This window comes from Pteropus medius, unplaced genomic scaffold (assembly GCF_902729225.1).
Source record: "Pteropus medius unplaced genomic scaffold, Ma_sr-lr_union100, whole genome shotgun sequence".
Taxonomy (NCBI): Eukaryota; Metazoa; Chordata; class Mammalia; order Chiroptera; family Pteropodidae; genus Pteropus; species Pteropus medius.
In genome coordinates this window covers 1,809,017-1,824,902 of record NW_024351729.1, presented here as the reverse complement: position 1 = coordinate 1,824,902, position 15,886 = coordinate 1,809,017, and the positions used below count along the sequence as shown (strand labels likewise).

Genomic DNA, 15,886 nt, shown 5'->3' with positions numbered 1-15,886 from the left:
AAGTAAAATATGCATTTTCCCCACTAATTCCTGGCAGATTCTTGCTGCATGTGGATCAACACTTCTGATTTTAGGAGGACCTGTGTGGTGTTTGAGTTATATTGCTAAAATATTCATTATATGTTATAGCAACCTTTCTTAAACTTAAAGATATTGTTTTTATATATACCGTCAGTTATTTTAAGAAAAAAGTTGAAACCAAGCAGCATTAAAGTTCTAATTTATAACACAGGTGCTTATCAAACTACTTTTAATAAATAGAAAGTATGTTGCTTCATCTTTCGGCATAACCTTTTTATTCAGAAAGCAGTATCTATTCTGGGTAAAACATGTTTTTGCATAGTCAAATGTTGCTATAATTTGCTAATTATAAAGTAAGCAAATTAGATAAAATAAACTAATGTTGGCAAATTGGATAAAATAAACTAGCAGATTATAAAATAAACTAGCAAATTCTTACATTTAATATCTAGAACTTCCTAGTTATAGAAGAAAATAAAAATGGATCATCTTAGCAGAGATAGAGAGCTACCAAATGGTATTTGAGTGAGTGCCTCATGAGACCTGAAAAATCCAAGCTGCCTACGTGGCAAGAACTTGTTATATTTATGCCAGGTAAAAATTTGATAGTTCGAAATTAACACCCAGATTTTACTACAATTCTCTTTCCTTTTGCCCTTCAGTGTACTGTTAAGCAGGTAGATAGCACTGGCCAGAGGGCTTAAAAGGGAAGAGATTCTTGTAGAAAGAATGTTCTGGGATTGTTTTTATTTACACTGTCCAGGGAATGTTAAAACTTTCGAGTTGGCAGGGACTGTAACATCAGTCTTCAATATCACCACTGATCTGATGATACTGGAATCCCAAAGTTAGGCAGCCAAACCTTAAAAACTTCCAGTGTCCACATTTAATTATGCATAAAGCCCTCTTCCATCTTCCTCCTGAAGCAGGCTTCTTCCTCAGTTCCCAGACTGCTTCTTTAATTATTTAGCCTTTTAATGCTCAATGTGGTTTTTTAGGTTCATTATAGAGTTTGTATGTTTAAATATTTTCATTCTTCACAAGAATTTTGTACACTTTAAGCATGATTGAAATTCCCTACCATACTAAATGTAGCCCCCTTCTGTTTCTTTAGTTTTTTTTTTTTTTTAGATAATTGTAGATTCACATGCCATCATAAGAATTAATATAGAAAGAGCCTACATACCCTCCACCCAGTTTCCCAGATGGTAATATTTGTATAAGTAGTATATTGTCACAGCCAGGAAACTGATGTTTCCCTCATTTATGAAGGAGAGGTTACAGATTGCCTCATAGTTATAATCCTGTGGGGATACTGTGTGGCTACTCTAAATGATGACTACACTGAAATAAGAGAAGTAGGGTTTCTCATGATAACCTGAAGGCGGTCTGGTATTTTAATTCAGTGCTGTGTGAACTAGAGGGCTCAGCAAAATGCCAGTATCCACATTTAATTATGTATAAAGTCCCCTTTAAAGTAATTTTCCTCTCAAATCAATGTGGAGGTGATTGGAAGGTAGATCTGAGCCCTCCACCCTCTCCTTCCTTCTCTTTAAACCACACAAGCTCTGGTTTTAGCTGCTTTATTGCAGGGAGATTTCATTTACGTTTTTGTTTGAAGAGGAAAGGAGTTCTAAGCCTTCAACTGCTGGATTTGTTCAGTAGGCTGTATTCAAGCTAGAGGCATCAAGCTTAGTAGGTTAGAAAATAACCGCACGGTCATCATCAGTACATTGCTATCCATCCAAATTTGGTGGGGGCTTAATTTATAAGAAAAAAATGAAACAAAAATTCAGACTTTGCAGGGAAAAAAATGTGCTATAGAAAAATATGCCTAGTCCCAGGTAGTTTTGATTCAGTAATTAAAATCTGGTAATACCAGAAAGAAATGAACTAACTTTTCTCATATCTTCACTTGACAGTTTTAATAGATAAAGACCGGAGTCCAAAGTGGAAACCAGCTAATCTAAAAGAAGTGACTGATGAAGATTTGAATAATTACTTTAAATTTCCGGGAAGCAATGATTTGAAATTTTGAAGTGAATTTTGAAAGTATTATTTTAGAGCAGGGGTTGACAAACTATGGCACATAGCCAGAATCTGTCCAGCTGTCTGTTGTTCATATATTCCACAAACCGAGATTGGTTTCTGCATTTTCAAATGGTTGGGGAAAGAAATTAAAGACATATTTCATGATGTGAAAATTACATGAAATTCAAATATGAATGTCCATAAAAAAAGCTTTTAAAACATAGCTGTACTCATCTGTTCACATATTATTTATAGCTGCCATGAGTAGTTGCAACAGAGATTGTAAGGCCTGCAAGACCTAAAATATTTACTATCTGGTTCTTTTCAGAAAAGTTTGCCAACCCATTTTAAAAGATGGGAAATTTGAAGGCCTTTAGAGATTCTCAAGTTAGTAATCTAATTAAAATGGGAACTTTGGCTTTTGGTTTTGAGTAGTAGTTTATATGTTGATTAAATAAATATATATATATAATAAAAAATTAAAACCCTGAAATTTTTTTGGATACTGTTAATGCTTCATAGAGTTTTCTCCATGTATATGTGTGTGTGTGTATATATATATATATAAATCTATTTGACAGTAACTGAGTTACTATTGCAGAAGTGTTCCTTTTATAACTTTAGAATTCTCAATCAAAGAGAAAAGGTTTTTATGAAGTTGTTTCCAGTATTATTAACTCAGTCTTGGCCATTCCTAAAGTTAACCACAATCCCTTATTATGGTAAAAGTGAAAGCATTATTTCTTGTTGTTTGTAATATTTGCTAATTTGGCAGAATGAAGAATTAGGAAACTCCAATCTCTAAGTGGCTCTCTGTTTTCTGTAATTTACATCAAACATCTGTGTGATAACAGTTATTTGGCCTTACACAGTTCAAATCAGGAGGTAAACAAAAACAATACTTTTATTTAAAATAGAAATATCTTCAGTGATTGTTACTGTTGACAAAATGAGTTTTTTTCAAGGTATGCAAGAAACTAAAGTGTTCCAGACTTGTGACCTTAAAGTCTAGGTAAGAAGAATTTTTTAGTTAATTTATCATTTTATAACTTGTATAGTTTTTCCTTCCCTCAGAAACTAAGAGAACTTCAGGTTTGTAAGCAAGTTTGTAAGAACAAAAAGTAGCAGAACTGAAAATGACATCAAAGATTATATCTTGTACCCTTCTCATAGATGAGGAAATTGCAATCCAGAAGGAATTGCTTTAAATTTTGTTCTTAATATATTAAACATGAAGGATTTCCCCCCCGCCCCCAAAATTTAGGAACAGTTTGGAATAAATATGCCATAATGGACATGTTTACATTTATATTATTAGAACTTCTAAATTGGAACTGAATGATCCAGGAAATTACTTACATAACTGAATTTTTATTTGCTTTGTATTTGTTAGAAATGTAGATGTTAAGTCCTTTATGTTAAAAAATTTGAAAATAGTGTTGAAAAGCATTTGCTTATTACTTCAATTAAATAAGAACTCAGCTAGTTGCAACTAGACTTTTATTATATAGTTACAAAAAAAGTGTTTTCACAAAAATATTTGGAAAAAATATACCATTTCATAGCTAAGTCTTACAGGGAAGAGAATTTGCTAACAAAACTTGAGTTTTGCAAAGTGAGATACAGGGTGTGCATCTGAGCTCATGCCCAGTCCTCCAAGACATGTCCTGTTTGGGCACACAAATGCAGGATGACTGCATCGTGATTAAGCAAACAATATACTTGTTAGAACTTTTTTTTTAATTACCATTCCTTGACATTTATAATGTCCCTAACTTTTGATTTCTAAAACTATACAAAAGTATGGTTTCCTCCATTTCATAAAATGTCATTTATATTGAGGATATTTGAGTACCATGCTTTGTTCATTCAATATTCATTAATACTAATAAGGCAGTTTGACACAAATCATTCCTTTGAAACTAAGATCATTTTTATCTCCTTCAAAATTGTGTTTTAAGTGCTAATAATAACCATAGTTGGTGTGTAGAGAACTGGTAAGGCAACCGAAAGTGGAGGACTCATATCAAAGGCCTGAAACTGAAAGATAATAGTGTACAGGAGACACTGAACTGCGGGAAGAGTGGGGGAGCACATTTGTGGGGTTATGTGAGTCTTTGTAAATGCGGAATTGGCACATTTCCTCTGATAATCTGCTTCTACAGTTGCCAACTGCAGGTTCTTTGTCGTGCTGGTGGTGGCTCATCTGCCCCTAGGGATTCAGGATGTTTTTGAAGGAAACGATCCAGTGGTTGTGGATGTGTCAGTGTAGTAAAGAAAGTGGCTTCCGTGTCCTCTCCCTCGGTTGAAAGTACTGGAAACTTGTATTGCAATGAGTGATGCAGTGATGGAGTTTGACATTAGTGCTGTTTCTTGGGCTCTCTTTTCCCCACTTTCTGTTTCCCCTTACTATTTGGCCATTATTCTTATTTCATCAGAGTTGTGATGAAGTTGGAACAAATGTTTCCTTTTCTAGTAGCTAATCTTGTTTTATATTTTTCCTCCCTCAAATAGTCCTTCTATTCTTTTATTGTTCATGTAAGACCTTTAAAGTGAAGTAAATCTAATATTTAAATATGAAGGTATGAAAGAAGCCAAAATATCCTGTCAAAGATGTTCGTATTTATCTCGTCATCAAGGCCAAACTATGTCTTGATAACTACCATGTGCAGTACAAGTCTTATTGTAGCTCTTTCTCCTGCCTGCTCCTAAGCTGGTTTATCCACTAACACATTTATTATACAAGCTTTGTAGTTTCTTATCTATGGTTTGACATATAATGCAGCATACATTTTCAAGATAAGTCTCTGTATGTCACAAGGTATGTTTAAATGATTCAGGAGTGAAGGGGGTGGTGCTTGGTAGCAGAACTGTACGCCATAGTGCTGCAGAGGGTAGCAACAGTTTAGACTTCTAGCTAGATATGGATCTGGCAGGCATCCCTGTTATGCCCCAAGGGAATAGGGGCCCAGGGCAAAGGAGGAACCTAAAGTTAAAATATTTAGATATAACCAAAACCCAGTAGTCTGTGTCCTTATGTGTGCTGAAAATTTTAGTGTGATGTGTTGCTTTTATATGGCTTTGTGTTCTTGCCATAATATGTATTAATGCCTAATTATATCTTTCAGCAAATGACTTTGAAGCAAAAGTTTCCTAACGTGAGATATAAATGAATGAAAAATAGCAATATCCAGGCTTTTATCTCAGTACATTCAAAAACCTAAATTTTTCTTCATATGTTGGAAATGTGTTTTGCAGTTTCAGGAAATTTTGTTCTTAGCTTTATGACTTCAGGTCCTTTATATAAACAGGGGTTGTGGTTCTATTTTCTAAGTTGCAAAGATGGCAAGTACAAAAGAACAGTACACATCCTGGGTCTAGGTGAATTGAAAGTTGCATGACCACATGTCCAAAGGCAATGGAAAGATGGCATATCACTCACTTCAAAGAGCTTTCTTTGCCCATGTAACTTGGAGAATTCATTCTAATGGATTGTGAGTGTCAAAGTATTTGTTAAAATTAGAGGTAGCATTTCTGCCTGCTTGAAAGGCCTAATACATATTTATCTCATTAAAAAGCTCACGAGCCTTTCTCTGCCTTCCTTTAGATTTCAATGACAAGGGTCTGTTTTATCTCAGTACAGGATCTAATGCACATGGGCTTATATAATTCCCTTTTCAGTTAAACCCAATGTGTAGCAAATCTTGATGAAAAGGTAATTCTAAAGACAGTCCCAATTTTCCTACAAGTTATGTCTTAGTGTCTTCTTTCCTCTCTCCTAATTTTGTCACCATCGATCTTAAACAGTACTTAATTCTTAAAAAAAAAAAAAAAGCTTCCAAGCCTTATTTATGAAAATAGTATTGTATATGGCTGTAAATGCCCTAAGGGCATTGTTTTCATAAAAAAACGTAAGTACTCTCTTGGAGGAGTGTTTGAGCTTTTGTAATACAGCTATAAATCTTTATGCATCATCTGGTCCCACAGTAATTTGGTGACTGCCCCACTAGTCATTAAAGTGGGGATGAATATACATATACCAGCCTTCCGCATCTGTGAGACAACAAAGCTTAATACACATTCAACGTTGAGGCCAAGTTCTGCTTTCTGCCTTGCCAACTAGGGCTTCTTTTGTTTTAAAATTTACTGGATTGCTGTTTATAAAAGGTACCCAAACCTGTTTTCTTGTGTAGTTATATATCACTAGGCTTAATTCAATGAAATAAACATTAATGCCATGACTTCTATAAATTATATCTTGTGAAATGCCTTATACGCAAAGTCTGAGTCATGCAATAATAGCTGTGGTTAGTTAGGGCCCTGTGGTTCTAGGTGATATTTTTGTAGATGAAAAGCATAACTCTTAAGGACAGGGTTCATGGTAGACCTTTTGCTTTTTGATCATTTGTGTTAATAGGGATACTTCACACATATAGTTTTGATAAATAAGACCCTGTGAATAAGACAGACACTGTTAATCACCATGGCTTGAATGCCATTCATTGCCAAGGCATTTCAAGAAAAATTTTTTTCCGTATTTCGGGGGGGTTTTGGTGTAAATGAACAAATAGTTATTTTAAAGGAGTATCTTCAAACCTTTGGAAACTTGGGGCCTTTTTCTTTGAGATAGGTGATGCTATCTCAAGAAGAAAGTGGTATGACATACAGCCGATTACTGTGGTGCCACAGGACCTACATTTAGCCCTTTCAATGACTAAAATCCAAAACCAAGCAAATAGAAACTGCTGCTACCACAGAACTGCTTAAAACACATTTCATTTTAGGTATTCCTGCATTCTTGATATTATAGATTTATTTTTATATTCAGATGAAGTCATTTGATCACAGCACTTTTTGCTTTTCTTTCCTGTATTTAAACTAGCACCAGCTATATCCACAGTTCAAGTAAGTGTCATCATCCTACAGTGTCAAGGCCCTTCACTCTCAATGAATGGAATGTCATAGTATTTGATGTTATTGTTTGCCCACTGCTGCAAGGCATCACTCAAGATTTGCTGGGACAGGCGGTGTGCAAATTCGAAGACCACGATTTCGGGCTTTGAGGGTTCCTTCACTTCCTCATTGATAACTGAAGGCATCCTAGGTCGAAATCTCTCTTCTGACATAAAGCTTTCTGCACTTGCATGCCGGTCGTCACTCTCAATTGTAGTAGGAAATGGGAAAGTTTGCTTTGATTTCATGCAGCCCATGTTATGAAGAGCTTTAACTGAGTTTAAGCAAAGAAGTAGCAATGACTACTTAACAGCATCTTTGGTAAACACTGAGCATTTGTCCACTTAATAGCCACTTCAGAAATCAGTGTTCCCTTTCACCACTCTTCACACATAGTATTTATCTGTCAAGAGAAGAGAAGTTTTATTTTGAATATCCAGAATGCAAAATACTGTACAAACATGCTACCTAAACATACCTTTTTACCACTTTGGTCACATGGAGGAAATGTGAGGTAGCTATAGTTTTTAACAATTTACAAAATAGACATTTTTTTTCAAGGTCTTAAAAATTTTATCAAACTGAAAACACAGTAAAACTTTTACTAGCTTAGATTTATTGATGTTACCAGGGGTCAGCCAACTAGTCTTTGGGCCATATTCTAGCTGCCTATTTTGTAAAATAAAGTTAATAGAACATAGGCATGTCCATTCGTTTACATATCATCTATGGCTACTTTTACAGCAGAGTTAAGTAGTTGTGACAGACCATGGGGCTCTTTATAGAAAATTTTTGTCAACCTCTGATCTATACTGTTAAGGGAAACGAGCATAACCAGATTTTCGTGTGCCTGGGACCTCATGAACCTACATATCTTGAGCTGTTCCCTCCTTAATTCCAAATGCATGAAAGAAGCTGTAAACTATTATTTAGAGCATCTGAGATCTTGCTCCTCAGCAACTATCGTCAGTTTTGGCTCAAACTCTTATAAAAGTTCTTTTTACAGATTGGACGTTTCTTATGTCAACATTTACTTAGCATAGTATGGCAGTTCTGGCAGCATCTGGTAAGCTCTCGCTGGCCCTTGCTTGGGTATTTTTAGGTGACTTAGAATTTTGAGGGGGTTGCCTGAGGAAAAATTTCCTCTAGGGAGCGAAGCAATCCTATAGGGATGCACACCACATTTGGCTCATCTGGAGATGTGCATGTAAAGGTCGTTTCCCCCAGAAGTTTGTTCAGACTCTACAGATATCATAATTAACAGGGGAAATTGTGTCTCTGAGTCTGACAAGCCCCACAGTCAGCCTCCCATTAATACTAAGATGGCCTAGATGAGGCTCCTTTGATACTTCTCTTTTTGTGTGCACAATTAGAGCCAGCTTAAAAATTAGAATGAATGGGGGAAAGAAAACTATTAGAGACTGTTTCAACTCAAAAAAGCCTTCTCCCTTAAGCTAAAGTAAAACTATGTAAAAGGATTTACAAAAAAAGTAAATAATTGGATCAACTTATGATGTCGTTTAGGCGTCAACCAAATTCTCTGAGGTATTAAAAATAGCTGCCCTTATTTTAAAAGGGAGGTCATTTGGAACTTGACTTGTCAAAGGAAGATATAAATTGTAAAAGGCTTCCAAAACAAAATTTGGATCTGACTGTTCTGTCTATATATGTGTGTTATAAATATGGGATAGTTTTCTACCTCCAGATGTTACTGTTAAAATAAATTTAAAGGAAAGTACTTGTAAGGATTGAGTGTTCTAAATTTCTCAGAAAAATATAGAAACTAATTCAAATGCTTTTCAGGTTCATGTGATCTAAGATTAATCCTTAGTAAATAAAACAGACATCTCTATTTTACCTGGGTTTTGCAAAAATAAGTCCATGTTAATAATTGACTTCCATGTATGAAATGTTTCTAGAGGTTATTATAAAAGGTCTTAAATATATTTGCCAGTAAAAGAGCCTATGTTTCTAGAAATTATAAAATGTCTTTATAAATCTGCCAAGCTAAAGAACGCTAATTGCTTATTTAGTTTCCATTAGAAATTGGGATTTTTAAGGATTAAAATCTCAATAATGTAGGAATAACTTTACGGCGTTCCAAAAGGGCCCCTGGAATACCTCAAAAGATTTGTCTTTCATGTTATATTTTATGGGAAGCATTGGAAAATAAGTGATGAAAAAACATCTAGGGTATATTTCATGGGTAAACAGTGTTACAGTTGGCCTGTGGGAAAACCCAAGAAGGCTGCTTGGTTCTTCCTGGCATCACCATAGTGCATTTAAGCTGAATTTAGATAAACTTATGAGCTGACATTATTGAAAAGAGACATCTTATACTACTGCCAAGGTTTGATAGTCACTTGAGAGAAATCACCAGTTGGTAACCACTTCCATTCACAGTAAGCTCCCAGGAGACAAAGATTTTTAAAGATCATTGACTGCCACCTGGAGATTTTATTGGAAAGGACCTCAAATAAAAGACACTCTCCAACTTCATTGGAAGGGACCTTATCCGGTGCCCAACTGCAAATGGACACCCTCTCTACAAAGACTCCTTGAGGACCAGAAGCCACTTACACCAGAGGTAGACAGCTATCCTAAGACATTGACAAGGCCTGCATACCTATGGAATAATATTGAACTCAGAATCCATTTTGTTTGATTGTCTTTACCTGTCGCTAATGACCGTAGTCATGATATACTTGTTCTTTGGCTTTTTCTATATAGTCCAACTGTTAATGATTACTGAACATGTATAAAGATAACTGTTAATATTCTTTCCATGGCTTATGCAAACCCTATAGATGCCAAATACAGAAAAATAGAAGAGGCAAAACTCAGATCATGTTAGTTAAAGATAGAAATGATCCATCATGTTTTTTTCACAATAAAGGCCGTAAGACCTGACTGCCTTCCATTTACCTGCCCTTTGTTTTGGGAAAACTCAGCCTCGACCTACATCCCTTTGTGGATGAATAAAGGGGCTAGCTCTATGGAAAGTAACCTCACAGGGTGATGCAGTTATACATTCCTAAAAAGTCACGGTGAACGGTCACACTCCAGGCCTATAACTTCTTTACTAAAAGGTTTAAGTAAACCTTGTTCATTGTTTCTATGCATTTAGGTTAACACACCTTTGAAATGCCTTTCACACCCCTCCTTCTGAAGCACAGCCACCCTCAAAAGAGCATATAATCTTAACTAACCTGTAATCCAATCCCCCCTTTGCTCTCTCCTACCTTAGTGTAAGCTTTAGTTCTTAATCTCAAATGCATAAAAGCAACTACAGTTATTCTCCAGCCAAGGTTTGACAGAGTCGCTCAGTCTGTTGAGATTTTGCTTTCAAGTGTATCCTGTTATGTGGCTCAAATAAATTTTTTTAAAAAATTCTCTACTGGTTTGGATATTCTTATGTTGACACCATGGTTATGGTTTTGCTCCATCCCCAATGGTCACTGTTTCAACAGAGGGTGACATCAATACTGAGACTTCCTGGGCATGAACCTTCCTAGTGCTGAGACCATACTATCCCATGAAAAGGTTGGTAGTCAGTGCATCCTTTAGATTTACAACTACAACGGGGAATTGTAGATGAAAAATGGGTGCTGTAATAAATCATAAATTTCTAACTTGGTGGGTAGTCAGGCCCCAGGCCTATAACTTCTTTAGTGAAAGGTTTTTAAGCAAGTCCTGTTCATTTTTCTTGTGCATCTAGGTTAACATATCTTTGAAACTATAGAATACCCCTCCCAAGGCGTAGCCCACCCTTAAGAATGCACATAATCTTGTAATCCAGTTCCTACCTGGCTTTCTCCCACCCTTATATAATTTTCTTTACATTCTCTCCTTAATTTCATATGCACAAACAAAACTGCAAACTGTTATTCTCTGGAGCATTTCAGATCTTACTTCCTGGCAGTTGTCAACTTTGGACGTTTCTCTCTTGAGGTAAGTAGGGTGCAGTGCCTGTGAGGTACCTTCTAAGCTTCCCAGCTGGGTGTTAACCACTGAATGAATTTTTCTTAAGACAGGACTTAAGGCTAACTAGAACATAGAGCTGGTTTACTGGAAGGAGGTTTAGCCATAAGAAAGCACAGGCAAAGTCTCTATGAATGAGAACATGGTCCTTGATTATATATTAGTTTTTGGGTAAAAGATAAAGCTCTAAAAATTCATAAAATAACATTTCTGAAATCACTAATCTTAAGAAGGTAAAAACTAGCATCCATTTAATTTATTTAATAGTTTCTAATTAAAGAAGTTCAGAAAAGGTGACCTTTGCCCAGCTCTTAACTGCTATATATTTTTTAGATTTCTGTAAATTCTACAATTTCTACCTAAATACTACATTGGTTCCCCTCTTCAACTCCTAATAAGCATACGGGGGAGTAGAAAGGAAATCCAGCCTTCTGCTTTTAATTACCTTTAGTTCCGTAATCCAGAGATTTCAAAAAACAAGGGATGAGTGTGATGTTTGGTTTATTAGACCGAACTTTTTGAGGATAGGAACTGTCCTGGTTGTGCATCTCTACCATGTAATGACTTAAATGGTATCCGTTTTGTACTATGAGGGATAATTAAGGAAACTGGACATAGTTAACCTGAAAATGATTACTTAGAAAATTCAGTGAGTGTCAGATATATAAAAAGCCATGAATAGAATCTTTTCTAGGATCTTTGATTTTGCAAAAGCAGTTTTATCTTACCATAACGAAGTAACTAGTGCCAGATTTGCCCTCTCACCAAAAGCGACTTTAAGCCTGGACAAAACAAGTGGGCAGTGTTGCCGTAAGAGAATTTTTCTTAGAGTTTATACCAAACTAATGACATATGCCAGGGAGCAAGATCTAAAATGCTCCCTCCATAACAGTTTTGTAGTTTCTTTTATGCATTTAAAATTAAGAAGGGAACATAAGGAAGATGACACGAGGGTGGGAGAAAGCGAAGCAAGGATTGGATGAGCTCTCGATCACTTTAGAAGGAGGGGGTCTGAAAGCGGGCATTTCAAAGGTATGTTAACCTAGATGCACAGAAACAATGGATGGGCTAGCTTAAGGCAAAGATAAGCTTTTCTGTAAAGTTATAGACCTAGGGCCTGACTACTCACTAAGACCTGCCCAGTTAGGAATTTGTGATCAGATCACCCTGTGAGGTTACTTTGCATAGGACCTCCTCTTTTGGCATGTATTTTCAGACATTGCACAACAGACAGCACAACAGATCCCCAAGAGGAAGGCAGCACAGACTGTTGACACCACAGTTGCTCATCCTGAGTTTCTGCCTCGGGGTATCTTCCAGCTTTATCATGGGGAGGTTGAGCCCAAGCAGAGTAGCAGTTTTGCTGAGCTGAAGAGGGTGAGGTTGGGTTACTGAAGCAGAAGGAATTTAAAAAGAGTTCAAGAGAAAAAGCTGTGGAGAGGGAGGCAGAAATTAGCATGGAGTCTCATCCAGAGTACTTCTCTGAGGTCTGAGATGTTCATATACAGGAAAAGGATCTGCAAGACCTAGCAAAAGATGACCTACTTTGGGAATCAGAACTGAACGGTGTCACCAGAAGTTAGTGCTGGGAAATCTTTGGAGTTCAAAACCAGCTGCTACTCTAGAAATGTGACATCTTAGGAGTCAGGAGTGTATTGGCAGGCCTTGGCAAACTTCTTAAAGGGCTACAGAGTACAGAATTTAGATTTGTGAACTGTATGAACTATGTCACAACTACTTAGCTCTGCTGTTGTGCAGAACCAGCCATAGACAATATGTAAACAAATGAGCAATGGCTACATGCTAATAAAACTTTATAAAAACAGGCAGCTAGCTCCATGGGCCATACTGGACTAAGTTCAAACAAATAGGCTCATTCTAATAAAGAATAAAAGTATATTGAAAGGAAGATGACATAATCCAGACTCCTACAAGGTATTATCCACAATGTCTTATCATAGGATCAAAATTTACTAGCCATGCAAAGGAGCAGGAAAATGTGCACTACGATCAAAAAAACAAAAACAAAAACAAAAACAAAAACAAAACAAAAAACAGTTATTAGAAAAAGACCCAGAATGATCCAGCATTTGGTAATTAATAGTAATTTTTAAGTCAACTAAATATATTCATGAACATAAAGGAAAAATGATCACAAAGTGTGAATAGAGAATCTTATTAGAGAAATGGAAATTGCAAAAACACCCAAAAAAGTAAATTCAAGAACTAAAATGCAAAACTCACTGTATTAGCTATTAGACATGCAGAAGAAATGATTAGTGAACTTGAACATAAATTCTTAGATATGTGTAATCTTAAAAATGAGAGATTTTTTCAAAATTGAAGAGAAACCACTAAAAAAGATAAATATGACAAAAACAATGAGGAGTGAGACACATTTAACCCAGAAGGCAGCAGAAAAGGAAGGAAAAAAAAAAAGGGTTAGAAAACAAACGGCAAAGTGGCTGACTTAAACCCATACATATCAAAAATTATTTGAAAGGAAATAGTCTAAAAATTTCAGTTAAAAGGCAGACTGGTTAAAAATAAGATCCAACCCACACAAACATAGGCACCTGATCTCTGACAAAGGACCAAAGGTAATACAATGGAGCAAAGAATCTTTTCAACATGTGCTAGAGCAACTGGACATCCACATGTTAAAAACCCAAGCCTTACACCCTTCACAAAAATTAACTCAAAGTGGATTACAGACCTAAATATAAATCATGAAACTATAAGACTCCTAGAAGATAACATGTGGGAGTTAAGTCTAGGTAAATATAAATGACCTTCAGTTTGGCAATGACCTTTTCAATACAACACCAAAAGCATCCATGAAAGAACTCATAAATTGGACTTAATCAAAATTAAAAACTTATGCTTAGTGTAGACACTGTCAAGAAAATGAGAAGACAAGCCACACACTGGGAGAAAATATTTGCAAAAGCACATTCAATAAAGGACTGTTATCCAAAATATACAAAGACCTCTTAAAACTCAATAAGAAAACACACTGATTAAAAAACAGGCAACAGATCTGAACAGACACTTCACCAAAGACATAGAAGGTAAAAAGCATAGATGTTCAACATTATATAATAAAGAACTGCATATTAAAACAGTGAGATACCACTACAAACTATTAGAATGGTGAAAATTCAAAACACCAAATGCTAATGAGGATATAGAACAACAGAACTCTCATTCATTGCTATTGAGAATGCAAACTGGTAAAGCCACTTTGGAAGACAATTTGGCAGTTTCTTATATAATTAACCATACTCTCACCATACGATCCAGCAATCATGCTCCTTGGTATTTACCCAAATAAGCTGAAAAATATCCACACAAAAACCTACACATGGACATTTATAGCACTTTTATTATATAATTGCTAAAACTTGGAAGAACCAAAATGTCCTTCAGTAGGTGAATAGGGAAAGTGGTACGTCTAGACAATGGAATATTATTCAATACTGAAAAGAACAGGAGGGACTTTAAATGCATATTACCAAGTTTAAAAGCCAGCTATATGACATTCTGGAAAAGGTAAACTTTAGAGACAGTAAAAAGCTCAGTGGTTGTCACGGGTTAGGGAGGATTGAATAGGTGGAGCACAGGATTTTTAGGGCAGTGAATTAATCTGTATGATACTATACTGGTAGGTGCATGTCATTCTACATTTGTCAAAACCCACACAATGTACAAGACCAAGAGTAAACCCTAATGTAAACTAGACTTTGATCATATGTCAGTGTTAGGTTCACTGACTGTAACAAGGTACCACTTGGGTGTGAAGCTGATGGTGGATGAGGCTGAGAGGTAAAGGTAGGTGGGCAGGGGATAAGTACTTACTGCTCAATTTTGCTGTGAATCTAAAACTGCTCTAAAAAGTAAAATCTAGCTAAAAAGATCCAACTAAGAGATGTATTTTAAATACAAATATACAGTTTGCATGCAAGAAAGAAAGGATACACCATGCAAACAGGAAACAAAAAGGTTGCAGTGATTATATGAATATCAGACAAGGCAGACTTCAACACTAGGAGTATTAAACCAGAAATAAAAACGGGCATTTTATATGTTAATGAGAAAGACGTGACAGTCATAAATGTGTACATAACAAATGACAGCTTCAACATACATGAAGGAAAAGCTGACAGAACTAAAAGCAGAAATACAAATATTATTCTCTGTCACAGAGTATCCAAAGGAAAAAACAAGGAATTCGAGTTTTGAACAACACTTTGATTCAAACTGAGATAATTCACATTATAGAAGACTACACCCAACAACTCTAGGGTACATATTCTTGTCAAGTGCTTATAGAACACTCACTGGGGTAAAACTACATGGTCTCAACAGATTTCAAAGGTTTGAAATCTTAGTGTATATTTCCCAGCCACTACAGGATTAAATTAGAAATAAATGATAATAAAATATCAAGAAAAACCTCAACTATTTGGAAACTAAATATTCCATTTATAAATAACCCATGAAGAAATCACAAGGAAATTAAAATACATTGTCAACTAAATAGAAACCACAAAATATTAAGATTTTTTGAAATGCATCGTTAAACCTTAGAGGAATATTTATAGATTTAAATGCTTGTAATAGAAGGTTTAATTCAGTGATCTAGCTTTCACTTTAAGAAGCTAGAAAAAGTAAATTAGACTCACAGAAGAAGAAAGGAAATAATAAAGATATGAACAGAAATCAATGAAGCAAAGAAAAGGGCCAAACAATTGAGAAATATTAATGAAACAAATGCTGGTTCTTTAAACATCTAATAAAATACCTAAGTCTCCATCTAGTCTGATCAAGAAAAATGAGAGGACACATTACCAAAATGTACGTGAAAAATGGAACATTTTTCCATTTTTCCTAATACATT

General features: G+C 35.6%; 2 protein-coding genes across 11 annotated transcripts in view; one reads left to right on the top strand and one right to left on the bottom strand.

Moving 5' to 3' along the window:
• The window catches only part of HIBCH (3-hydroxyisobutyryl-CoA hydrolase), an 81,545-nt gene extending 71,147 nt beyond the window's left edge, over window positions 1-10,398 (top strand). For 4 of the 10 annotated variants that reach the window (XM_039844259.1, XM_039844257.1, XM_039844258.1 and 1 more), the window contains one exon: window positions 1,944-2,560. In XM_039844259.1, coding sequence (XP_039700193.1) covers window positions 1,944-2,059 — 116 coding nt within the window. In that variant the 3' untranslated portion in view covers window positions 2,060-2,560. Of the gene's footprint in view, window positions 1-1,943; window positions 5,872-6,934 lie in introns of those variants that run through there. The other 6 variants (XM_039844261.1, XM_039844260.1, XM_039844262.1 and 3 more) reach the window with 6 other exon arrangements.
• Window positions 6,682-7,289, bottom strand: AKAP19 (A-kinase anchoring protein 19). The gene has a single exon (XM_039844265.1). It carries the CDS (start codon window positions 7,260-7,262, stop codon window positions 6,981-6,983), a length of 282 nt encoding a protein of 93 aa, XP_039700199.1. The 5' UTR covers window positions 7,263-7,289; the 3' UTR covers window positions 6,682-6,980.
• Window positions 10,399-15,886: the final 5,488 nt, after the last annotated feature.

Excerpts from the sequence above, each read along its gene's own strand:
- AKAP19 (XM_039844265.1), bottom strand. The coding sequence starts at position 7,262 with ATGGGCTGCATGAAATCAAAGCAAACTTTCCCATTTCCTACTACAATT.